The sequence below is a fragment of the Brachyistius frenatus genome, unplaced genomic scaffold (assembly GCF_029030835.1).
Source record: "Brachyistius frenatus isolate BFR_SWC_R1_liver_20210118 unplaced genomic scaffold, ASM2903083v1 Contig_61, whole genome shotgun sequence".
NCBI lineage: Eukaryota > Metazoa > Chordata > Actinopteri > Embiotocidae > Brachyistius > Brachyistius frenatus.
The window spans coordinates 424,062-451,769 of NW_027210660.1; the positions used below are offsets into that span (position 1 = coordinate 424,062).

Below are 27,708 nucleotides of genomic sequence, written 5' to 3' on the forward strand. Positions count from 1 at the left end.
ATATAACTAAAACCAGAGTCATGATTAGTAGATTTAAAGCGTAAACAAAAAAATACTCCAGTTAAAAGGTGACCAGTTGGGGTTTCTTGTAAACAAAAAGACATTGTGTCGTATTCTTGAATTCAAACTGACATGTTAAGTGAATTTTTTTCTTCAAAAGCATTTAAAAGCTGATTTTTACAGTTACTATTTATCTGCGTTTCCTCATGTGCAGTCTTCTTCCCTGTCTTTGTTGTAGCCTTGTTCCATATCTTGAAGTGTTACTGCCATCTCTGATCAGTGGAATAGTGTGAAACCATTGCACCTTAATTATAACAAATACACAACAGGGAATAACAAAATGGGACCCATCTACAGAAAAAAAAAACGCCACAGTGTTGCTGCAGGTCTAAAACTGAAAATGAGTCTTCAAAATCTAAATGTGACTTCAACTTTAGTCTGGTACTGGCAACAGATGGACTTTTAGAAGTTGGTGTACTGGTCCAGTGGGAATTGTGTTTCTATAGAGGAGTTTTGATCATATACAGAGGAAGAAATGTAGAGAAATAGCTCCTTTTGTGTACTTCTGTCTAGACTTGGGTGTTTTATTGGAATTCTGTGAACAAGTGAAGATAAAATCTTGCTTAATTATATATGATGATATGGTGAAGGGAATTAACTGATGTAACAGGAGAAAAGTTGAAGACTTACAGGGCCGACAGAAGTGCCACAGAGAGACACAAGAAGTTAGTTTATTATTAAGAATAAATGGATGCTGATGATGATGTCAACGATGACTGGTGTGATGATCTTGTAAACAATGATAAATGAACAAAATGAAATAAATGCAGAAAATCCCCAAAAATGTTGATGTACCCCCACCCCTCTCATCACACACACACACACACACACCAAATATTAATAATCCAACATGTTTTTCATGGCAGCTGCTCGTGATGACCTGATCTCATTTTCATCATCTGCCTCCTCCATTTTCTCAGCTATCCTTTCGCCCTTTCCCTCCAATTCTCCAACTACTTTTGTTCCTTTACCCTGTGTGAATTCTACAGAGGAAACAATGTAGCACAGTACATTATTCTAGTACCATGATGAATGGGAAGAATCCGCGCCTGTTGACTGTGGCCTTGAGATAAAGAATAAGCAAATGAAACTGCCTGCTTGCCTTGCAGCACCCTAGAGTCCACTGCCACCATTCCTCATGCTAATTTGATTGAGAATGCTCTCTCAGCACATACTCCTCGACCCACACACCTCTGCTCAAGGGAGGTGTTGCAGGGGGGTGCAGACGAAAGGAGATGCCATCAAGGCACACAGTAATAACAAATTTATCTCTGGGACGCCTGTAATGTTCAAGTTAGGCCCACTGTGGGTAGTTTACATCACAGTGAAATGTGGGGCTGCAAGAGAGGCCAGGACAGAACCAGCGACGGGAAGGAAAGGAGGAGAAGAAGATATACTGAAAAAAGGTGAGGTGGGATAAGAAGTGAAGATGAAGCATTCACAGTGAGAATCACTTCTAATTGAAGGCCAATAGATGAGAGAGTGAATAAAGAATGACCAGAGAGAAGCATAAGAGTGGAGAAAATAGGCAAGTACTTAACAATCCTGGTCTCCCACACTACAACTGATGTGGAGCCAGAAGGATGGCCCACTCCTTTCTGCAGTAAAACAAAACCAGGATTGATGAGAGTGTCTATAATGCGTAAGTGACTGGCTGTATATGGGCTTGCCAGGAGCAAAGTGTCGAGATAGCGAAGAAGAAAAAGGATAGCTGGGTTGAGGAAGAAGGAATGTGGCGCTGTGTGGAGAGAAAGACACAAATGAAGGCAGAGATCGAGATAAAAATTTGAGAGAATAGTTAGACTCCAAGAAGGGAGGAGTAGGGAGGGGTTGCAAAACACAGGGTGTTCAGTAGCGGTAGACAATTGCCAAGGGAAATAAATTGGGACAGAGCTGCTCTTTTATGGCCATTTTTTCCAGTCTCCTTGGTTTCTATTGTATGGGTTTCATTCATTAGACCACATGCAATGAAAAACATTCAAGGAGAGAAATATCACCAGTCAGCAGCCAGTGCACAGCTCTGCGTTTTCCTCTCGGGTGATATTTCACCAGGCTTGACCTTCTCAAGTAAACAAACCACATGTTAATCATGAAGAAAAACAATTAAAATGTATTTCCTCTTTTGTCTGCCTACTTGTCATGGTGTCATTAAACCTTCACTGCATCATGGTGTTGGTTACTGTGGAAAGCTACACTATGTACTGTAAATTATTGTAAAGCTGCATGAATGGACACTTACAATGTCTGAAAGGAGTATTAGCAGTGTCTCCGCTTGTAATGAAGAAAAAATGACTGTAGTTGCTATTTTTGCTGTATATATTCTGCATTTTTGTTGAAGTTACTAAATCTTCTACAACCCTCCAATACATCATTAAATATTTACATACAACGCATCTACATATTCCACAGTATTTTGGTTACGCTGTACAGTATGTGTACAATACAGGGCTGATAATATCTGTGTGAGGAAGATGCCTTTGACACAGATTCAAGCTGTTTCACACTCTTCAAGGTCAACTGTATTTAGCCGTCATTTACAGGGTAGCTCAAAAGAATGACTGTGGCATTCTAACACACACACACACACAAAGAGGGGGAGGAGAATAGCTGAGTCTTTCCATGGTTGTCTCTCTGGGATTAATAGGAGCCATTTCGCCATAATGAGCTGTACACGTTAGCTGCCAAAAGCCTCTCCGTTTGCTTTTGAGTCTCCAAATACGTTGTCTAATTATAACAATAATCTTCTTCCTGTCACTGTCGGCTTTATAAGTGATCTGTCTGATTGCCCAGAACAAAAATCAGCACCTGAAACTATCAACTACCGATAATAATGATGTTGCACTGTCATTATTACATGTGCACCGCACGTCAACAGAACCCCCTACAACACACCAGTTTAATGGTAAAGATTATGGTTTGTGTGAAAGCTCAGTCAGAAGAGCAGTGAAATACACGAGTCACTATTTGTCCTACTGTACTTTGTATTTTTTTTCATAATCATTTTTCATTTCCTCCCGTTCTAATCCAATGACTCGGGTCGCAGTGGGGCGGTGCCGATCTCAGCAATTTGAAGCCTTCAGTTCGTATTGATGATTAAAATTATTATTTTACAGTACAGTAGTTATTTATAAAAAAAAAAACATTTATACAGTACTTTTATTTGTTAAACAAATGCTTGGGCCTGTAAAAAGGTTTTGTTCTTTGGTTTCAATGTATTATGGAGTATTTCATTGTATAATAATTGTAAAAAAAATAAAGGTTACTACTTCACGGATTTCACCTATCACGGTCTCTATTTGGAACGTAACCCCCGCGATAAACGAGGGTTCACTGTATTTTGGTTACGCTGTACAGTATGTGTACAATACAGGGCTGATAATATCTGTGTGAGGAAGATGCCTTTGACACAGATTCAAGCTGTTTCACACTCTTCAAGGTCAACTGTATTTAGCCGTCATTTACAGGGTAGCTCAAAAGAATGACTGTGGCATTAAAACAATAACACACACACACACACAAAGAAAACAGGGGGAGGAGAATAGCTGAGTATCAGTTTTCCATGGTTGTCAGCTCTGGGATTAATAGGAGCCATTTCGCCATAATGAGCTGTTAAGCGTTAGCTGCCAAAAGCCTCTCCGTTTGCTTTTGAGTCTCCAAATACGTTGTCTAATTATAACAGCTATCTCTGTCCCTCTTCTTCCTGTCACTGTCGGCGCCGCTGTACCCGTGATGGCTGTCTGATTCCAGCTCTTGTTAGACAACATAATCAGCACCTGAAACTATCATCCCTATACGAGGTTATAATGATGTTGCACTGTCATTATTACATGTGTCGCACGTCAACAGTACACCCCCTACAACACACCAGTTTAATGGTAAAGATTATGGTTTGTGTGAAAGCCTCCCTTTAAACATAAGCACAATGAAACGTTTAACCCAACAAAGGGTGTCCCTGGTTAAATATCACAAGCTACTGGCCCACAAGGATGTGGAACGTTTTTCTCAAAAATGTATAGTCACCTCTCAGTAACCAAACTTTTTAGTGAATGCAAATATTACCATCAAATAAAACTAAAGGGGAAATGATACATTTCTATAGCGCAATAAAGATGTATTAATTAATTAATTAATTAATATATTTACAAAATTAATGGTATTGTTGCTGGTACTAAAAGAAAACCAAATGCTAAATCATAGAAATGTATGATCTGGAGAAATAGTAAATTTGACTACAAATAAAGAAATTGAATTAACTGGAGCTGAGATGCACAATATACTACACTGCTAAATCTTTAATGTGAATCCGAAATAAAGGCATGTGCACAGGTGCACCGGTGAAATTGTAAACGAGACGGAATATAATTTTGCTTCTGAAACAAATACTGTCATCTAATGTGCTGACAAGGCTTGGGAATATATGCTTTCATTTTTGAGAGCAGTCTTTTGGTCAGATTAATGGGACATTTCAGATCAGTTTATGAGAAAAATAAAAGGGATGGCACACACTGCCTTCGTTCACAGAAGCCATGAAAAGATCCCCGTGCATGCGGAAGAGCAAAGAAGATGTATCTTAACTTGAAACCCGACAGGGCTATGAAAATAAATGCATTTTCATAAAACCTAGTAAGCTTGAATGAGTCAGTGGTCTTTCCTTCATCCGACTCAAAAACCCTGTTCAATTGTGGATTTAAACAAACTCAAACCAAAGCCAGAAGTTTTGTAGGAAGGAGGAGAAAGTTCAAAAATGTAGTTCACAAGTTTCTAAATGTTTAAGATTTTTTCATGTACTTGTAGAACTAAAGACTTTAAACCTAAAATGATTGGACATACAGTAAGTGTGAATTCATATATTTCTCCTCCCTCTGCCACGCCTTGGATCTTTCCATGTCTGTGTAAAGTAATGAAAGGTAAGAAAAAAAAGTTCTCTAAAAAAACAACCATTTGTTTAGTCTGCTAACAGCGATAAATGGGATTCAGTCTCCATGACAAACCGTGAATACAGAGAACTGTTGGATCTGTTTTTGTCTCGTGATGTGAAGTTGCCACAGTTGCCTGCACACAGTACTGAAGCATCCTTGTCGAGGTCCTTTGTGTGTGTGTGTGTGTGTGTGTGTGTGTGTGTGTGTGTGTGTGTGTGTGTGTGTGTGTCAGAAAGTTCTCCATACTGCATGTGTTACACTGCTTTAAAGTGTGGTAGGGTTGCATGTCCGTACAGCAAATGTGTCATTGTGTGTTTGTCATTGTGTATTTTCATTTCCTACCAGCATAGGGTACTGGGGCGTCCTTGTCCAGAGCCACCAGCGGAGGGTCCAGCAGCACCGTGTCCATGTTCTCTGTGATCACACCATGGTAAGACGTCTCTATCCAAGGCTTGTGCTTGTTGACTGTCAACAGAGAAGGGAAAATATTCTTTTGTAATTTTATAATTGTACCTTTGAATTCAATGCACATTTCATTTTATAGCATTGATTATATTATGTTCAATTCAATATGTTTATATAGTGCCATATTACAACACGGGTTATTTCAGGGCACTGAAACGAATTTGACAGGAAGAAAAACGAGAGAGTGGGAAGGAAAGACTCCCTATTAACAGGAAGAAACCTTTGACAGAACCAGGCTCAGATGTGGGCAGTCATCTGCCCCGACCGGTTGGTGAGAGAGGAGAGCAGAGAGAAAAAAGAAAAGCATAGCGATCCAGGAAAATGAACTGTTAGTGGGGACAGTGCAGCAATACTGGTAGGATTATTACTGTAATTCACATGCTATGTTCTTTCTATTGTATTTAACTGTATCTGAATGTGCTCTGTCACTTGAAAAGGACTTAGAAGACAGAAAGGAAACAACTTTCCACCTCTGTGTTGTGGCTTTTACAGATGACAGAGGGACTAATGTAAGTCACAGGGTGAATAGTTAGAAAAAAAAAGTTTGTTGAATAACATTTATGAGTGTCTTGCTTTAAAAGGGTTTGTGTTCTTTGACAAAGTCTTGCAGCAAAGCTGTAAATTGCACTTTGACTTAGTTCGCTCAGAAAATCCTTAAAAGTCTTGTCATAACTGTTAATACTTATTTTTGCTCAAAGTTCTAAATTGTAATCTAAACCCACACGTAATGAATGAATGACAGAATACACACCTAAATCTACATCTCTACCCTTCCTCCATCATTATCATCACCCTGTTTCTTTCCTTCTCTCTGTCTCTTTCTGTCTCCCTGCCCATTTCTATAAAATGAGGAATTCAACCAGCAGGTTACAAATGTGATCGAAAAGTCAGGAGGATAAACCGGAGATTAACACAGATCACCATTACACATAATTACTGACACTGTAAATTAAACTTCCTCCTACTGCCTCGCTGGAAGACCTCACAAATAGAAACCGATGTGCAAGCAACAAGAGCAGCCATATGTGCACGTGGATTTTTGTGTATTCTCACACACACACACAAGCGCATATCTCTAGTGTACAAGTGTCACTGTCTGCAGGGAGCTGGGATGTCGACCTGACCTTTCAATCCACTGAAGAGGAACGCTTTGTCTCATGCCAATGAGCAGATGACATGTCCAGCTGGCAGTGATTTGAAATGCATCAAACTGTTGCTAAAGCCTTCTTACAGCTTTTCATCTGTTTGGACAAGTTTCAGTAGTTTTGTCCTACTATCCCATTTTCTCCCTCGCTTGTCACCATAATGAGTAAAGAGAATGGGGTCAAAGTTAGACAGGAAAGAGGTCTGATCAAAGAAACAACTTTAAAGAAAACAAATGCTGTGAAAGGGAAATAAATTATGTTGCAAGTTGGACAATATTAAACTTTGAGCCTCTGAGAAAAAAGCTGCTTATATCATCTTAGACTTTTTAACAGCTTCATGTATTTTTCAGAAGCTTTTTATCGGAATTATGACATGAAACACAATTTTATGATGGCAGGAAACATAATCAGGGAAACATGATTATTGTGCCTTGGTACTACTTCTTTTTCACTTCTGCCTTCTAGTCCTTCACTTACCTGACAGAGACCTACTAATCTTACAAGTTGGAACTCTTGCCATGCTGAGAGCAAGCACAGAGTGGATCATAGGGAGTGAAAGGAAACCACAAGGGAGGACATTGTTCAGGGAGGAGTGTCATCTCATGCTCATGCAGTAAAGCACTGCAGCAAACAGCATGACTCTACCCTGCTGGAAAGTGGAAGGCGGAGATTGGAGGTTTGCATTCAAGTGGTAATTAGGTGGATTTACGACTGAAATATCATAATGGTGGATATATTCTAGCACACAAACTTTTACGTTGAATTTTCGGTACGGACCACTTTCCTTGGATTTCCTTCTGTATATGTAAAATTTCCATTAAAGTAGACCTGTACTGAACCTAAACAATCTTGATAAGGGAACTCTTTAACACCAAGATACTATTAAACTGACGTGTAAAGATGGGCATTATTGAAGCCATTCTTCATTACTATGTGCTTGCACTTACTAGTGTAAATACATTTTAATCTATCATGCTCACGTAGTTTTTCATTTACATTTGAAGATGTCTTCAGTAAGTCTAATATCAGCCCCCAGCTGGTGCAGTTTACTCATGGGTGGCAGGTTCAATTTCTAGCTCAAGGTCTTACATTTATCCCAAACAAATTGGGTGGTGGTTGACACAGCAGAGCTGTGGCTCTTTAGAGGGAGGCTAATATAAGAGCAGTTTTGGGAAAGAGCACACATCAGACCATGGAAATGGGCTATTTCTAAAATGGCTTTCCTGACATGAAGTACTGTAAAGCCATTAGTGATGCGTTTAAGGTATTCATCCTTGACATCCTTGCACTGAACTGCAGTAATGAAACAAAAATGGAGGTAAGTTTGCACTCAAAGAGAAAAAAACTCAGCTGTCTAGACAAAGTTAACCCTTCAGGAGCAGGTTTCCATAAAATCATCTGTGAAACTGAAACCAGTCTACAGCCACGCTAGCAATTTCACGAATCTGCATCAAGCGGCAAACAACAGTCGTCACCCATTGGTTTGTGAACTGCCATTTTGAGGCCTTTTGGCCGTCGCCATCTTGAGTTTTTAAAGCTGTCTGGAGCCAGAAGTGACCATATTTAGACGAGCTGGGGGGGAGCAAGCTATGGATCTGACTCAATCAGATTGGGAACCCAAGAACACTACGCCCACCCACCTAAAGCGGAAACCTCACTGCACCACAGGCCTGTCAATACACACCCCAAAACACTTTTTGCCACCCAATATCTAATTAATAATGGAAATATTTTCAGTTGGACCACCAGAAAACTAATAAAAAGAAGGGCGTTTAGCAAATTACACTATAATAATGTAAATGTGGTTTTGAATATATCTATAGTCATTAACCAAAGTATTGGACTAATACAAAAATTGACCTGATGATGGTGCACCAAAGTTATTATAATTCATTCTCAAGAAAAAATTAATGTCAAAATATCGTGGCAGTCAGTCTGAAAATTGTTAAGGTACTTTAATTCTCATGATGGTGCTAGAGGAAAAAGCAGGGTTGATCTTCTGGGAACTATGAATGTCGAAACAGAATTTAAATGATCCATCCATTAGTTGTTGAGATATTTCAGCCCGGACCAAAATAGTGGACTGAGCAACTGATGGCACAGACACTACCAGCCCTCGAGCCAGGCTGCTAGCATGCTTAATAATTATTTAGAAGCAGCTGATTCCCTTAATAAGGTTACAAGTGTCACTGGCTGCAAAATGCCTTGCATCTTTGTCCATTTCCTAAGAAACATCTGCAGCCATTACAGCAACACACTGCACATTAGAGAAGACTAATTCACTTACAAGAAGAAACAGTCTACAAGCAGATCTCGTACAGCACGGAAAAAATCTGACATGACAGTAATACGGACACAGAAATCCAGAAACAAGATAATGTTTTCCTGTAAATAGCATTAGTGCAAGGGTTCGTCAACTTGTACTTCTTGGAATTGAAATCAAAATATCTGTTACGTTGTCTTTCGCTGGGACAGAGGCTCATGAAAATATATTACTGTAGGAACACAACTGGATGATAATCTTTTCTTAATTTAGGTTCCAGATCCTATTCTGGGACACACTACTGTGCTATGTATTGATCAGTTCAAGTCATGTCAATTTTATTTGATTACAGTGATGCAGACAAATAGAGAAATAGTTCTATATATTACGGTAGCAAAATCCCAAGGCAAGGCTAACAACACCACCACCAACAAGTAATAATAATGAGAAGAAGAGGACTAAATGTAAGGTACACCAATAACAAACATAAAATATGTAGGAATACAAAAAGGATCAAAAATAAAAACATGATAGTAGGTCTTTTACTGATTCTGCAGGCTTTATTTTCTCATTCAGGACTCTTTGAAGGTGAAGGCCCTCCTTTAGATTTAACACTTCTGCTTCAGAGTAGCCACAAATGTTCTGTCAGTGACTCCAAAATGGTTCGGGGTCAACATGTCCACAGACTAGGAGGCCTGAAATGCTATGATTTAGAGGTTCTACAGTTACCAGGAGGGCAAGCGGGATACTAGAATATAATATGAGACGAGGTTGAAAGAAGTGGAGTGGATCAATAACAGGAAGCTAAGAATAGAAACATAAGCAAAAAAAAACTATCCCACAGCGTACATCAACATTTGAGTGTTTTAAAAGAATAATCACCAAACATCAGTGCTATAGATAGGTGAGGGTGCAGACCGAGCATGTGCAAATGTACAGCGACCTCCCTGTGCCTGGCATAACAAGCAGTAATTAAACTTTGGTGAGAGTGCGTGCACACACACACACTTATATTCTATCACCTACACGTGCACCTGTAGCAGAATGTGAAAACACAGGACAGAATGCACAATGTGAAATAACATGACAGCGGTGACTTAAAAGTGGGAAAAAGAAAAGGAGAAAAAAGCGACAGAGAGACAGGGAAGATAAGAGGCAGGCATACTGGAGGCGATGGGGTGGGGGGGGGGGGATAATAGTGGAAGGGAGTCAGAGAGAAAATGGGGCAATTGAGGGGCAGAAGAGTTGACAGGCGTAGCTGCCACTTCCTATATGACAAATATGCTGCTGCCTATAAGGCCTCACAAATCCTTCACTTTATTCTCCAATTAAAATATTAAATTGAATCCCTAGAGGATACATGACATGCCAGAGATCATACATCATCTAATAATGGCACTGGCTCAAGGAGGCTCAATATCTATTGTGTATGGAGACAAAACAATGCAATGCACTCAACATGTTTAGAGTGAAAAGACAATGGTACCCCCCAAATTACAATCACTCCATATTAGCAAAAAAAAAAAAAAAAAAGAAAGAAAGAAGATTTGGAGTTTTTACTGTTTGCTGTCACTTATAAAATACCAACCACAACAAAACATAAAATCAGTGATTAGAGAGCCATTTAAAACAAAAACATGATAAAAAAATTTTTTTTTAAAGTCTGTTAAATTGTTTTGTGTAATGTTTTAAAAGTGTGCTATAAATTGAAAAACTCTGAACTCAATAATAATCACTATTTGTGACGTCTTCAATCAATACAATTTCCCACTGCAGAGATAATGTCCCCCTGTCCCATTTCACCTCACCCCGATTCTACAGTCGCTTCATTAGCAGAACAAGAACGATGACTTGTATCCAATTACTGTTAATTGACCGCATGTTCCTTTTACATCAATTCAGGAGCATGTGAGAGAGTTTAATTTCATATCACCCAAAAGAAGATGACATATTAATTATCTACCTTTGAGGAAATGGGAACATTCAGTCTCTCCCCCGACACCATAATATGCATCACAATATTCAACTTTTTCTTTTATTCTTGGTTTCTCTAATGAGGCAGTCAAAACAAATCAGCTCATGCTATAATAGTCTCTTATAGCGAGGTGTCCACGTGGGAAAGTGTTTATGATGTTTATAATGTAATAATGTAATGTAATGATGCAGTTAGTTTAACGGTAAATGTGGGCCGAGAATTAAAACTGCAGATACAGAGCCTTTCAGCCCAGTTAAGAGGTGATAATTGCTTCAGCAGTGAACAGTGAATCTCATTATATCACGCGTCCAACATTAAGTGATGGCAATTGAATAGCCAAGATACAGGCTGTAGGGGTTTTTGCCTAACAGTTATAACACAGCAGGAGCAGACATCATGGACACGTTCAATCCATATCATTAGTGTGCCTGAAAATGTCGACACCACAACTCTTTAGAAGTGACGCTTTGGTGTCAGAGCTCGATGCAAGTGATTACAACAACTCCATACAGATGATAAGGTGTTTACAGCATGAGGGCGCCGATCATTAGTGTGAAAGAAAATATTTCATATTTTGTTGATGTGTTGTGGGGGAAAAAACAACTCACCAACACAAGATGAAGTTAAATTCATGACATGACCGATTCTTCTCCAGAAGACAGCAGATGATACTGCTAATATTGTTGATTTAGTTATGACAAAAACGCTAGAATAAGTTCATGCTTGTTGCCTGTCAAGGGTATAATAGGATTCTTATTTGAGGGTAATGACTTGTATACGTGGGTAAATCAATAAGTTCCAAGGCTACTGCTCATGCGCGTGCACGGAGCCCAGCACCGTGACGTGCACGAAGCAGAAGAAGCATATAACTCTAATGAGTAACTGCTACAAACTTCGTCACTTGAACGTTATCAGTTCCCGAGTTACACACGTTTTTGTGAGCAGTGGACCGGGTTCGTCGGCTATTTCTCCATGACCAGAGGGTGCACGTCAGATTTTTTTGATCAAACTCTGGTAATCGTCAGCGGAGACCATTACAATGCTTCAGGAGAGCTGCAACAATGAAGCAATGAGCCCGTAGAGGTGTTATGAGTGACATTCACGTTTCCAAGGGTCCTGTCCTGTCCAAAACTGAAAAAAGCGCACCAGGTCAGGCGCGCAACCAGGTGGGTTTTCTTTGACATTCGCAGGGCTCTGTGCCGTCAATTCGTCCCTCGGGGGGGGAGGGGAGGGGACTGACTTGTATCAGCAGCAAAAGCACAGGTGAACTAATGATGGCTGCATTCCACTTAGGAGAAGTCCTTCTTTTTGTCAATGCTGACTGGACACTTCATGGAACAGAGCCATGTCTGATGTGAAAAAGGTTTATGAATGGGGCCTTGACCGAAACACATTATACAAGTTTTACTACAACTTTATTGCTTTTGTAAAGGATACAGACATTGATTCTGGCTGGGTCCTGTGCCATGAAGCAAGATCAGTTTATCTTTGGCTTTAACTCGGGTATCACAAATCTGCATTCATTCCTAAAAGGGATTCCTGACCGTGTTGGTAATTAGAAACTATTATTCTTTCACTGTTGCTCCAAATAACATTAACCTTTCCCCTACCCTGTCTGTCTGTCTGGGCTACTTAGTCCTACATTACGTGTACGACGTATTCATAACATATTGTTTATCACCAGACAAAGAAGCCAAACATGTTCACTCTGCTAATACTCATAGCCTTAGCCTTACTTTTAATCATTTGGAAATACTTGTTTATTTCTAGCGTTTCTACAACTTCTTATTGTGTTCTAGGTACGTTATAACATTGTCTACATGTCACCTCTTTGAATATCTATTTTTGCCGTCCCTGTACGCCGAGATCTCATTTCTTGTTTTGTGATACAGGCCCGAGAATGCACAGCTGGGTGGACAACTTGCATTAAAAACAGTGTCCATGTGTAAATTAAAGATTTAAGAGACCAATCTTCAGCAGATTCAGGGACCAGCACTGAGAATAGTACCACAAAAGTTAGATGCACTTGTCATTGTGAAGCAGAGGATTAGGCAAAAGAAACTCCAAAACCCAAGAGATGAGTGGGACCGAATCATTGCATTAGCTGCATCGACTCTGATTTTTACAGTCCCAGCGCTCAAGACGTAGTTAGCAAGAACAAAGCAATTAGGTATATTGACTGCAGCACATAAATTCTGTACTTTAAGCAGAACTGGGTCAGAGCTGACCAATAGTTCATTTTCAGAGTATTAATTCCTCCCACTCATTCTCTCTCAGGACGCTTCTTCCTTGAACATAAAGATTTCCAGGCAGTGTTGTTAGTTTTTTGTGTTTTTTTTTTTTTCTTTCTTTCTTTTTTTTTCTCTTAACAGCTAATTAAAAGGGCCATAAACTCTGATCTCCTCTGGCCACAACACACAAAGTCCCCACCTAGTTTTGAGGACAATTAGTTTATGGAGATTTTGATTTAATTTGGCTTTGCCCACACTCCCATCAAGAGAATTCAATAGTTGCTTTCCAGTCTGAACAGCAGAATGTGAGATACAGATGTGAGTATAATTGCTCTGCGACATAAAGCTCCCTTCTTTTCCCTATCTAGGGCTGACTGCATCAAAACAAACAGAGGCGGGAACCCAAGCCACTGTGTTTAATTGGCATCAAATATTTTGCACGTAGCAGGACAATGTCTAAGAATATCAGAAAAACAACAGAGTAACTGCAGAGTTACGGTATTTGGATGCGTCTAAGGACAAAGTGTACCAGTGTGTAGATGAGCACGAGAATAAAGTAAAAGAACAAAACATGGAGAGCTGAGTGAGAAAAAAGGACAGAAAAAAACAAATGGCTTTGTGTTGAGAGAAGAGAGAGAAATACATAAAAGCACACAGCGAGGAGAGAAGGGAGGAAGGCGTACAGTAGAATAGGAAGTTAATTGTCTGTGGTGGGATATCTCCTTGTGAGTGTGAGATGAAACAGCAGATTTCTAATTCTAGTGGATCTGATGTGTCTGCAGAAGACTGGAGGGTGAGGGGGTGGAGTTATTACAGAAAATGACAACAATTCCAAACTAAAAAAAAAAAAAAAAGAAAATGTAGAAAATACATTCAAACAGTCATGCTAATTTCGGTTATATATGTTACATGACTGTCTAAAGTCAGAAACAGAAAGGCGACAGCACATCACAGACTGAAGGCTTATATGGGAGCCCAAAACACAAGGCATAAAGTAAACAGCATGGCACATAACAGACTAGAAATTACCATCATTCAAACATCAGAGTGGGTGACCTTCAACTTATGAAAGGAAGCAATTCTTCTGAATGAGTTATGGGAACTTTGATGTCATTCAAAGCCGATGTTGAATCTGCTTCTTCATTTTATTCATCAGAAAAATAATCTGCATCAGCACCACGGCTCCAGAAAGGAATCACCATTACAATTTTAACCAAACAACTTGTTTCACTTCCTGGCTTTCTCAGCCGAGGCATTTCCTGATAGCACAGCTAAAGCGATACCCAGGGAGTCTTGAAATGTCAACTGTTTGCCATTAGAGCACTTGGTATTCACGACAAGGAAATATTGAGCCTCGCTAAAAGAAAGTCAGTCTTTCTGCCTTCCACAATTGCACTCAACAATAAAGCCTATTTGTTTTCTTTCTGGTCTACCTTTTATACTTCATTCTAGGTTATGAATCATTGGTTGATTTACAGTACAAGGAGGAGAGGGTGCGTGTCTTGGATAATCGAGAATGGCTGACTGATTAGTTTCTGCAGAGAGGAAGATGCAGAGAGCTCTGAGTGACTGCTTACTGTTGATTAGCTCCAGCGAGAAGGCCAATGAAGAGGCACAGCAGAAAGATTGGAAGGAAGTCAAAGTAGAGTGGTGCGGTGGTGGGGGGCTGAAGGACAACAACAGGGGAGAGGAAAAGGGTTGGTGGAGGCAGGAGGTGATATCTCCATTAACAGAAAGCAGCAGGAGACGAGAGGACCCATGGTGAGGAGAAATGGATGGTAGTGTGACTGACTGGATTGAATTAGAAACAGTTGCACTCTGAAACCTTGGGATTCATGTGACGATCAGACAACGTAAACAGTGGACAATCTGCATTTATTTCAAACACACTTCAAATTCAACAATCTGCTTAAAAATGTAAAAAAATAAAAAACTTGAAATGGAAATTCCGCACCTTCACTGACAGGTGTGAATGATTCCTCCATCTGTTCGGGTCTACTCTTGTATATTCAATAACTCTTTTTAAGTCTGATTTGTACTCAAGGTGAAAAATAAAAAATAAAAAAAGAAGTGTGGTAAACAGTCTGAAGACGTTTAAATGTTGAGGACATGTTCCATTCGCCACCATGAGAAGACACGTGTGATAGCAGTACAAATCAGAAATACAAGTTTATCACCTGAAAAAGAGGAGACTATAATTACAAAAAAAGACAGTATAATTTAAATGTATTTACCACTGCCAGCTTTGAGTTTACATAGCCAAAAGTCATTTATAATGCATGCATGTAATTCCGTTTACTTTGTTCAAGCAGTTTGCGTTGTCATTCAGGAAGTTTCAGACTGGAAATTTCAGAAGTTGTGAGTTTGTTTTATGAAGAAAAAAGAATGGCAGCGGGTTGTTTCTGCTGAGGGCATGAAAGGAAGCCCCTGATGTCTCTAAATACACTGATGATAATAATAATAATAATACAAAGGGTTTATAATAAGTAGAACTATTCGAATGTGGATCAATAAGTTCCGAGACTGCTCCTGTTACACGCTAACGATGCGCAGCACCTTGATGTGCACGGAGCAGGAGGAAGCTATCACCCTAATGAGTAAGTTACAATATTCGTCGATTGATTAAAATCAGCATCCGAGTTACACATGGTTTTGTGAGCAGCGGTCCGTGCGCACTGGGATTTCTCCGAGGACATGATCAGAGCAGAGGGCGGACATTACATTTTGGGTCAAACTCTGGAAATCGCGTACAACAGGACCAGTCTCGTAAATTACTGATTGACCTTTGTAATGCAGTTGACGCAAGGTGATAGTAAATATTTATTTATGGACAAGTATTTTAATTTGTATATTTTTCTCAATTACTGAGATTTATAATTTACTAACTGACTGCTATTTCTGTGGAGCATTCAGGCCCAGCTTTCAATAATCTGTGTTCTTTTTTTAACAGTTGATACATTTTTCAATAGCAATGATGTGTTAATGTGTGTGCTCATATATTAGCCACATACCCCAGTTATGGCTGGGAAAGGGGAGGGGGTGTTACAAACGTTGACTCCTACAAAAATAGAAAAAATGTCATTCTGTCAACAAACAACTGCTTTATAACCAACTGTTTGGCACTGCTGTTTCCATTCTGCTATACGAGATCACAGATCATCAAATCAAAGGAGACAAGTCAAGACGAGTTGTTTTCTTTAACGCAAGGTGAGCGACAGGTTGCTCGATCCACTCCAGTCATGAAAGTTGTACTCAGGCAGACTTCCGTTTGGTTGCTGCTCAAGCTTATCCTTTTTTGTTTGTTGTTGTTGATTTACATCCAAGCTGCATCAGCTGGGACTCTGACAGTCTCTAAACTCTTCTCACCGTGTGACTCTGATCTTCTGTCTGTCACTGTCTGCTGACGTAAATCTGTCATCTAAACCCATTTAACCGTGTCTTTCCTTTGCTTGCTGTCATTCTCTCTACCCGTCACTGGTATCAGGTGGGAATGGGGGAGTCCGACAATTTGTTGGGGCTTTTTCCTGTGCTCATAGTCAAGGCAACACACAGTCAAAGGAGAAATATTCAACACGTATTGGAAATCCCTGTCGACTGGTGGTGACAGATGAGGATTAACCCGTTTTAAAATAAAGGCTGCTGATCAGTAAAGTACAACATATTCAAACAGTCAAACATCTAAATCCCCTCAAACTAAGTTAAGGAAGGTGGATTCAGCATTCTCACTGGAGGCGCCACCTGAGCTTTTCTCAGACTTTTTCCTTTAACTTTCAGAACAAAGTGTACACCAACACCTCAACAATACCTTCATCCTGCTTCCTGCTGTTTCATCAGTTCAGTTTCCTTTGGACAATCTCTGACATCTACAGGCCTACTAAGGAAATAATGGATTGGAAAGAGCAGGAAGTGTGTTACATTTGTCCAAGCCGCAAGATGTCTGATTCAATTACAGTACAAAATCTGTTCCAATAGTGGTCTAACAAGAGAGGAGGAGGAAATTACTTCCACTGTGGTGTCTTCAATAGGACTCCTGGAGTAGCTCAATGACTACAGCAGGGCTGAAAGTGGAAAGTCTGCTCCTTTTGCAAAAGAGACGTCAGAAAACTTAATTGGAACTTACTTTCCATCCTTATGAGACAGAAATCATGTTGAGATTAAGTAGTATAATGCACAAAACACAGTTAATTAAAAACATGATCTCTTGTGTATATGTAAATATTGCTTCAGAGCTGCTGACTGCCCTCAAGCCATCTCCATCGTAATCAAAATTAAACTTGCTGTCACAGGTCATGTGGGTGCTATTAGTGCAATATTAGAACTACTGGTGTCCCCGGAGCCTCCTTCACAGCACACCAAAAGTTAATCTGCCTAACTTGAAACACTTGCTCAGAAATATTTGTTCTTTTGCAGCTCCAATAATAAATCTATAGTTTATTCATCCGGGGTAAAAAAAAAAAAAAAAAAAAAAAAACATTTGGATTCATCTTGTGAGGAAAAATATGCTAATTAGTTGATACGGAAGGCAAATACTGACTTAAAGAACTTTAAATATAAAAGGTGTAACGTATGGATGGAAAATAGTTGCAAATTCGTGTATGGTACTGTGGATAAAGAGTGAGAAATCACCCCAGGTAGGTTAAAGTTGCTGGCAGAGGCATTTTTAAAGCAGGAAGAAAAGCTTTAGTCATGGCTGGAAGGGCCTATAAGCCTCTCTGGAAAAGTGAGTGTGTGAGAAATAGTTACTTTCCACAGAGGACTCATTTACTACAGACAAATGTGTATGCAAACACATCAGCAGACAGCCAAACAACAACACTGACAGAATTAGTGGATACTGTACCACTGGGGATGAGGGGTTTAGAGCTTTTAAGTACCGTTTTAGAACTCTTTCTCAATGGTCTTCTGGCCACAATGGTGTGCCAAATGGTGCGTGTCTTATTTGAAAAACAAGGCTCTAAAGAAACTGCAGGTAAAAATAAATGTTTGCTCTCTAATTCCTGAGGAAGGAAGCGATGCTGAAAGAGATACAGACAAACAGTCATAATGGTCATCATTTTTTGTACCCCTGATTTTTAAATACAAAATTCTGAATATCTTCTGAAGTAAATGGAAATGAACCAAATTTGGATATTTCATTAAATGTCCAAAGTTATTGAACAAAATCAACAACAAAATGTTTTATGTAATGAATAAAAAATTTAAAAAACAGACATAAAATGTAAGCTGGACACAATTATTGGCGCCCTTTTGATAAATTTCAAGTCGTTACAAGGCAATCGACACAGATCTTGGAAGTGTTTCTACAGTTGGTAAATTTGATCAAGATTAACAGTAACAAAACCGTCAAAACCATTGGGATGTTCCAAGGACGTGATACAAAGAAGAAACAATGGTGTAGATTGTGGAAGAAATACCTGCGAAGATATCTTAAGAGCTTCGGGCTGACCTGGAGCTAACTGGAGTTGCGATTTCAGCCCGTACAATACGCTGCACACTAAAACCAAGTGAGGCTTTATGGATAAAAGCAAAGAAGGACACCACTATTGAAAGAAACACCCAAATGGGAAAGACTATGTTGTCAAAAACGTTCACAAATAAGCCACATTCCTTCTGGGATAATGTTCTTGGGACATATGAAACCAGAGTAGAGCTCAATGTGAATGCAGTGCATCAGTAGGTTTATAGGAAACAAAATGAAGCCCATAAGGAATACCCACAGTAATACATGGTGAAGTCTCTAGCATGCTGGGGGGCTGCTTTGCTGCCTCTGGTACTTAAGGCACTGAACGTGTCAAAGGAATGATAAAATCACAAGATTACAGAGGTTATTATAGAGCAAAATGTGTGACCAGTGTCAGGAAACTAGGTTTAAGGTGAATGTTTTTTTCAGCAGGAAAACAGGCCAAAGCAAACATCCAGCAGTACAAAAGAACAGTTAAAAAATTAGACGGACTGTTTTAAACTAGCCAGCAATGAGTCCTGACCTAAATCCAGTGAAAAACCTGAGGAGAGAGCTGAAATCTGCCATTGCAAGATTGAGGAGCATATAAATGGAGGAGAGGCAGGAACTACTAGCAAGTGAAGGAGGCTTCCAAAGGTTCTGCAAACAAATATCAGTAAAGAGTGCGAATACTTTTTGTCCTGGATACATTTTGTATTTTTATTACTTCACTTTAATGGAAAGGTTTTTTGTTCAGGAACCTCGGACATTTTATTAAAATATTCTGTTTTTAGAAAATTGGTTAGTTTACACATATTTCTCAAATTCAGGGGTAATGATAACTTTGACCAGGACTGCAAGTGATAAGTGAGTTGCAGTTAGGGAGATGATGTCTTTGTCTTCTGTGTGTGGATTTCACTTCACTTCAGCAACTCTTTTTATGAGGACAATGTGCATACACTAATCATGGATGTTTTTTTTTTTATCTTAATTGGTCTACAAGGCAAGTTTATTTGTATCGCACATTTCAACAACAACGCAATTTAAAGTGCTTCACATAAAACCATTAAAAGCATCAAAACATAAGGTAAAAGAAAAGGACATTTAAAAACAATTAAGAACAGTGATTAAAACATTAAAAAGTGATTAAAACATTAAGCACGCTAAAAATAGGATCAAAGTTACAGTGCAGTTAAAGACATCCTCAAATCTGGTTAAGTGGAAGGCAGCAAACAGAAAAGTATTCAGTCTTGATTTAAATGAGGTGAGGATTGTAGCAGACCTGCAGGTTTCTGGGACTTTGTTCCAGATATGTGGAGCAGAAAAACTGAACGCTGCTTGGCCATGTTTAGTTCTGACTCTGGGAACAGAAAGTAGACCATTCCTGGACAAGCTGAGGGGTCTGGATGGTTCATAAGGTAGCAGCAGGTCAGAAATGTATTTTGGCCCTAAACCATTCAGTGCTTTATAAACCACCAACAGGATTTTAAAGTGGATTCTTTGCTGGACAGGAAGCCAGTGTGAAGACCTCAGAAGTGGAGGGATGTGGTCCAGTTTCTTGGTCTTAGTGAGGACTCGAGCTGCAGCGTTCTGAATCAGCTGCAGCTGTCTGATTGATTTTTTTTTTACAGAGACATGTAAACACACCGTTATAATAGTCGAGTCTACTGAAGATAAATGCATGGACAAGTTTTTCCAAATCCTGTTGAGATATAAATCCTCTAATCCTCGATATAGTCTTCAGGTGATCGTAGGCTTATTTTGTAATTGTCTGAACATGGCTGTTCAGATTGAGGTCTGAATCCATAACGACACCTAGATTTCTGGCTCGGTTTGTGGTTTTTAACATCAGCGATTGAAGCTGAGTGCTGACTTTCAATCGTTCGTCCTTGGCACCAAAAACAATTACTTCTGTTTTATCTTTGTTTAATTGAAGAAAATTCTGGCACATCCAGTTGTTGATTTGTTCAATGCATTTACGTAACCCTTGTATGGGATTATAGTCCCCTGGCGATATAGTTATGTAAATGTGTTGGGGGCTTCTCGGTATTAAAAGGTTAAGTGCATTACATAGGCGGAAAAATTGCATACAAAGTCAATGCAAAGATGCAATTGGGTGCAAATTGGCCCTGGGCAGTTCAAATGGCTTGAAATGTTTCAAGTTACGGGAAGAAAAGGAAAAAAAAAGTGCTCCTATATACAGCTTTACAACATGATCCATGGATGTGTTGCTCGTTGGCTCACAAAAACAAATTGAAGTGAAGACCTTGAGAAAATCTAACCGACACTGTCTGTGTTACCTTGTTGAGATCACTGGACTCATCTGGAGCAGGGCAGTGCTGTCAGTCCTTGAGGCACATCTAAGTACTCCCACTAAAATCACCCTGGTGGACTCCTCTGATAATTCATAAGCATCATTATCAATCAACTGTCCTGCATCATCCAGGATGGCCATTAGCACTACATAGAGACAGTGCAGCTGCTTAAGTTCTAACCACTGCTCTTTTCAGTAAATGTTTTCATTTATCTGCAAAGTAAAGACGGAACCTTTTGAAAGTGTTTGTACTGATCAGTGTGGACATTCTGGTGTTCAGAATGTGGGTCATGCCTTGGTGCTGGCATGGATAGATATGTATTTAGCGAGCAAAAGAGACGGTGCACAAACATGAATCATATTCTGTGATGTTTCTTTTACTCAAATAATCAGTAACCTGGAGTGAACTCGTTTCATCTTCATTTCAGTCCCACTCGTTTTCCAAGTGCCCCAGCTCGCCGTGGTCTTCGGAGAAACACCGTTGATACGAGGCCAGTGTGGAGCCATTCGGACCTGAATGAGGCCCTCACTGTTGGAAAACAATTTTCTTAATCTGTTAATAAACATTTCAGTGTTTCCTTCACTCTCTGTCTCCATGTGTCTGTTTCTTTCTCTCACTTTATAGCTGTATTTCATGCCTTCAGAATCACAAACACACAGACAGCCTGAGGCTGTATCCAAACCACCATGGTAGAGAGCACCAGGGGTGATGGACTATTGACTGATAGAGTTCAGGCAGTCCATGTAACTCTTGGTGGTTAGCCAGTCATTTCAGCAACAGCCTTGGGCAACCTGCTACTACTCACTATGTGCGTTTTTGTGTGTGCATGTCTGGATTTGTGTGTTTGAGGTTTTGTTGCCGACTGATGGAACGCCCAGGAGCCTGTGAGAGTGACTGAGAGGATGTATGACTAGTAAAGATAAACGGGACCAACAGCTAACGGTGTGAAGGCAGCGGGCTTTACAGGCACAACATGCCAGACAGGGCACATTGTCTAAACGTTGACTAGGATCAAGATTTAGGGGGATAGGGTGTTGTGTGGGGCTGGTATGTGATTGGGCTGGCAAAACACAGGGACAGTACAGGTGTGTATTGGTTAAAAAAAAAAAAAGTGTGTGGTGTGTGTATAGTGTAAATGGGGCTAGATGGGAGCTTGGCGAGTAAGCAGAAGAGACACAAAGCAAGAAAAAGGCAAAAAAATGAAAGTGAATGTAACTGCAATGAGACAGAAAGATGGGAGAATATATCAGGGATTAGTTACGGACCAGAAGGTAGAGCAGTAGATAAATCACCACCACTTCAGGGCAGCGGGGAAGGAAGTTCAAACTATCCCTCATGTTTTTACAGTGAATCCAGGAGAAAGGGAAAAATATAATTTCCAATACTAAAATGGACATTGGAAACATTACGGTGATGTAACAAACGACGTGTGGATTACATTGACACCACTGCCCTCACAACCTGAACCTGCAACTGATCCAGTTATTATACATTGTCAAGTGGCCACACAGAAGAAGTGAGAAGAGTAGGATTATAAAAGTCAAGGCAGCCCAGCTTTAAGCTGCAAGTGTCATCGTGGTAGGAGACCTTCATCTTTTTACACTATCTTGAGTAGACGCACTGATACGTTTAATCCATACGACCACATGCTGCTCCTCTGTCACCTCTCCCTTTAGCCTTGAGTACCAACACATATAAGAGTACACACTGTTAAGGCTTCCACGGAGGACACGCGCACACACGTCAAAAAGTCTTGTGGATTTAAAGAATTTTCAATACCTAATATTTGTTATTTCTATGAAAATTCTTTAAGAACCTGCAAATGCACTGTCCTAAAGTGTGTGCGTGCGTGCGTGCGAGCGAGTAAGAAAGACAAAGGAGAGGCAGGGAGGCTGAGCCGAGGATGAGCCAGCTAAGATCTATGGGCTGTCAGTAACGCTAATCAGGCTTCCCCTGCAGTATTCATCTCTGGAGCAGCACCAAAAAATGGGCACTGACCAGCGCTCGGCCAGCCAACTAAACCAGCTGCCATGGCTACAGCACTGCTTCGTCTGCCAGTCATAACAGATTCCTTAAAAAAAAAAAAAAAAAAAAAAAATCACATCATATTGAGTAGCAGTGGCTTCCAACTTTTGTTGCTATCTTAGCAATGCTTTCCTTCCCTTTGAAAACCATGTGTCTTCTTGAAAAAGGATTCTTGCCTTTTAATTGTCTCTGAGTTGCCTGGTGAAATCGTTGTCAAAAAGACAAAAGAATGAGCACACAGGGAACATGCTGCTGTGACGAATAAATTTCCCCATTGTGAGATTAATAAAATCGAATCAAATTTTATAGTGTTTAAGGTTGTACCAATATTTTCAACAACATGTTAAATGGAAAGTCAGACATTGTGAGAATGTGACAGAATAACGTGTTTTCTATGTTAAATATGAGACTTCAAGGATAACTATTGAAGAAAATACAGTCATCAATCCCTCAGCAAAATCAAGCTAAGAGCATCTGAATCCTTTTTATTCTTGTAGTTTTAAAGGCTGTGCCATTTCCAAAACCTCACGCTCTCCCTGCCAGCCTTACATTCAGTTTCAATCCTTTGCGGTTTGCATCTGACTTTGTCAAAGTTGTCTGAATTACATTTGAAAGAATATGTCATTGGAATAAAAAGGCATGAGGGAGGAGGAGCGGGGGCCAAAGTAATCAAGGGAGCTGAAAAGCGTGAAAGTACCATTACTCATAATGCCATATACACATAGGAAAGATAAATGACTGCAATCCAATGGCAGCCCTCTTATACTGGATCCAGTTGGATGGAAAGGAAGAGGAGAAAAAAAAAAAACCTTCCCCTTGCTTACCATCCCACTATAGTTTCAAATAATTGTTACACATTTCATGCTCATCTGAAGACAAGTCCTAAAAGAAAGTTGAAACAAAAGAGCGGTAAGACAAAAACATCAGTCTATGGCAGGTTTCTCTCATGTTATATGCGTGTATCTGCTGTACATGCCTACAACCCATGTTATGGATATTTACTGTAGGTGTGTCACAGCATAGTGATTCTCAAGATGAGGGTCGCTGCCCCAACACAGGTGCTGTTATCTCTGCCCCAAGCTACATGTTACAGTATCTAAGTAAAGACATTAAGACAGGCAGCGTGTGCTGGAGAAAGTCAACAAATGAGGGACAGGAGTGCAGATATAACAATACAATACACCACCTCAAGGCCTCTTCACAGAGACAGTTACATATTGCAGGAATGTTATATCAAACATCTTATTTTGACAGCCCTGTCAAAATATGCCTGCTCGGTGTGTTCAAATACACTAAAACACACAGTGGTTAAAACACAAAGCTTTATTTCGGCTTCCTGCACAGCACCAGATAAGGTCCTGGAAACGCAATCAAAATGACAAAATCTTGTACAGGACACATTATCAGTGTTTTGCATGATTCAAACAATCTACATGATCCAGGGAGCACATTCTTAAAAGTGATTTGAGGAAATCTTTTTCAAATTTGCCAAAACCATTTGAGCCACACTTGGTCGCAAGGATGTGACCTTACATCGTCCCGTTCTCAAGAAAGAAAGCCTTCAGATCTGGCTCAAACATTCAATTTGACTTCAGGGTGAACTGATTTTAAAAGTCAAAAGGTCAAAGTCACCTTTGTGCTTTGATTGAAAGCGTCGTCAGATTCAGTACGTCAGCACCCTCAGGCCTCGGACATACTGCCTGCATGGACGCTGTGTGACGGCTGCTTCGCCGTACCGCTGCGGCTCCATCGTGCGTCCGTGCGGAAAAACACTGTCCTTCACCTATTAATTTACCGACCTATTTAATTCAAGTCTACATTGGACTTTCGCTACATCTAAAAATTGCAAATGTGATCACAGATGTTTTTCCCCGTCTATTTTTTTGCTGGGAACCACATGTCACACATCAAAAATAGGCAAGACACCTATTGTCTGGATGCGCCGCAGCAGTAAGGCATGACGCGCCTCTCACTGTTCCCGTTCACATTGTGGAGAAAACAGAAATGAAAGTGGTAGGAGCAAAAGAATAGCCATCCCTCAACCTACACTATAAGAAACGTGTAATGAGACAAGCATAGAATAATAATAATAATAATAATAATAATAATAATAAAGGGGCCAATCACATATACTGTATATACTGCATAGATATGAACTCTTACCCTTGTTTTAGAGCCATTCAATGCAAAACCAATCGTCTCAAGCTCTCTTTTGTTCCGACCGTGCCTCCATAAGACTGCTGAACAAAGACCCCGGTCAATTTAATACATTAATTGTACAACTCTTCATGTTCATCTCATCAATGCAGACTCTCCAATTATTCTTTTAGTATTTCATTCTGAATATGTTCAGCCAGAACGATTTATCTTATCTCTCATGCAAGTAAGATCCTGCTACGCATTATTGTTGAGAGAATAAAGCAGTATACGTGTCGTGAGATCCCCCCCAGAGCAGGCAGGTTTTGTCGAAGGAAGGGGCACAAGAGAGCAGATAGCAAACGTAAGGAATATAATGGAGAGAGCTATGGAATTACATTTGCCAGTCTACATGTGCTTTATTCACTACTCTAAAGCCTTTGATACTGTCGAACACCAAAACCTTTGGACTACCTTAGTATCAATGGGCTTTCCCAAAACATGTTATAGAACTGCTGAGGACACTCTATAACCATCAGGAATCAACAGTGCATGCGATGCCACTGATTGGTTTAACATCAAGCAAGAGGTACGACAAGGATGTATACTGTCTCCTCATCTGTTCAATGCCTACGCAGGATACATTATGCGACTGGCCCTTGAAAACTATGATGGTTGAATGTCAGTCGGAGGCAGAACAATTAACAACTTGCAGTATGCTGATGACACTACTCTATTAGCAGGCAGTGCAAAAGAACTGGAGAATCTGATTGAAAGAGTAAAAGTAGAGAGTGAAAAGTTTGGCCTCTTTCTAAATGTAAGCAAGACGAAGGTGATGATTGTCAACCAATGTGAAGAGAACCCATCCTTTCATGCAGGAAACGACGCAATTGAAGTAATCGACCATTTCAATTACCTCGGGTCAATGATATCGAACCAAGGTGGTTGTTCCACTGAGATAAAACACAGACTTGCAATGGCAAAATCATCAATGTCTGCTATGAACAAGATATGGAAGGACAGAAGCATCAGCCAAAGAACAAAGATCAGACTGGTCTCTGCCTTGATTTTCCTGATTGCAACATATGCATGCGAAACTTGGGCTATCAATGCTGCAGATCGGAGAAAAATTGAAGCATTTGAGATGTGGTGTTGGAGAAAGCTTCTGTGCATTTCTTGGACAGCCAAAAGGACCAACGAAAGTGTCCTGCTTGAAATTGGAGAAGAAAAAAAAACCTCTTCAAAGTGCTTTCAAAATATAAACTGCAATATTTTTGGTCAGATTGCCAGGCGTGGAGGAGACAATCTGGAAAAGATGATTATGTTTGGTAAAGTGGAAGGGGAAAGAAGCAGAGGAAGACAGAAACTCCGCTGGACAGATGGAATTACAACTCTCACAATTTATAGCTGCTACTTCAAAGCTCAAAACCGCTATGAATGGAGAAACTTCATCAAAAAGGTCACGAATACTCAGATATGAGTAGAATGACGACGACGATGTTCGGCCAGACGATACTGTCATTGTGTTTTTATCTCGTTGAAATTCTTGTAACAAAAACAACTCATGTTTAAGACATATTTCCCTTCAGGGACAATAAAGTGCATTTTACCTTATCTTAATTTATAAAGCTTCCAAAAAAAATGTGAGTTGTGTGTATGTTTTATGAGCATGGCTTATGTAACATAAAAAGTTATAAACAGCAGCTCCTCTTGACATGGGCATATGACACATTCACACCTCCCATTGTGATTTCACCCCCTTGGCATTTTTCAAAAGTTGTTTAGCTGTTCAGAAAGCTGTGAGAGTTGGGGGTAGAGGTAACAATTGCCAACAGCAAGAGACTATGACACAAAAGAAAAGCGGTATAAAGAACATTCACGCAAAGAAGGAACAGAAAAAGAGAAAAATAAGGGGAGTTAATTAGTAAGCTTCTACTTGGAGGAACCATGAGATTCACGAGCATTGAGAGTCTGAATAACAATCAACTGAGCTAATGTACTGAAAACAACCTGCAGTAACAGTGAGAAACATTTAAGCAGTGTTACATCATATTTCCCTCTGGGCTCAAACACAATGGTTTCCATCGCACCACAGTAACGCCTGGGTCAGGGTTACAAATTAAACTCTTCCCATGAAATCATTTTCATGGCTTCAAAGCATTGAGTTTTCTACCTGAAATATTTACATTGTATAAAAATTCCCTTCTGGCTTTGCTCTGTGTACTTACAGGCTTAAATACAGATGTGGCCATATTATAGTAGGGGAGCCATCTTTTCATGCAGTATATTTTTCCATAATTGAAGCATGCATGAAATCATGTCCTTTCTAAGTCATTGCAGTGCAATTAAAAAAAAAAAAAAAATCTTTCTCGACCACATTCATCTCGTGTCGTCAGGAAAAAGTCAGAAGACTGAGGTGACATGTTTGTGTATTTATGTTTTGACATTAATTGGGGAAATGTGGGTGCAACTATAGCTTTTTGATGGGAACAACGGTGACAACAAAATACAATATTAATGGTTATTACAATTAGATGAATTTTGTTGTAGTCTGTCTTCTTTAATATCGTGTCTTAAAATCTAAGACTGGTCAGATGAGTTGTACTGACAGGGTCACTGACACAGAGAAAGCAACACCACAAAGCATAAAATATTGTGTGCACGTGTTCGAACACAAAGGATTTCCCTTTAACATAAATAATCAATTATCCAATAAGCCATCTTGTTTATTAGT

The 27,708-nt window shown here is 39.8% G+C and overlaps 1 protein-coding gene across 1 annotated transcript in view; it reads right to left on the minus strand.

Annotated features, from left to right (window-relative positions):
- clstn2a (calsyntenin 2a) overlaps window positions 1-27,708 on the minus strand; it is a 136,251-nt gene that overhangs the window by 64,383 nt on the left and 44,160 nt on the right. The window contains exon 2 of the mRNA XM_069706057.1: window positions 5,322-5,444. Coding sequence (XP_069562158.1) covers window positions 5,322-5,444 — 123 coding nt within the window. The remainder of the gene's footprint in view (window positions 1-5,321; window positions 5,445-27,708) is intronic.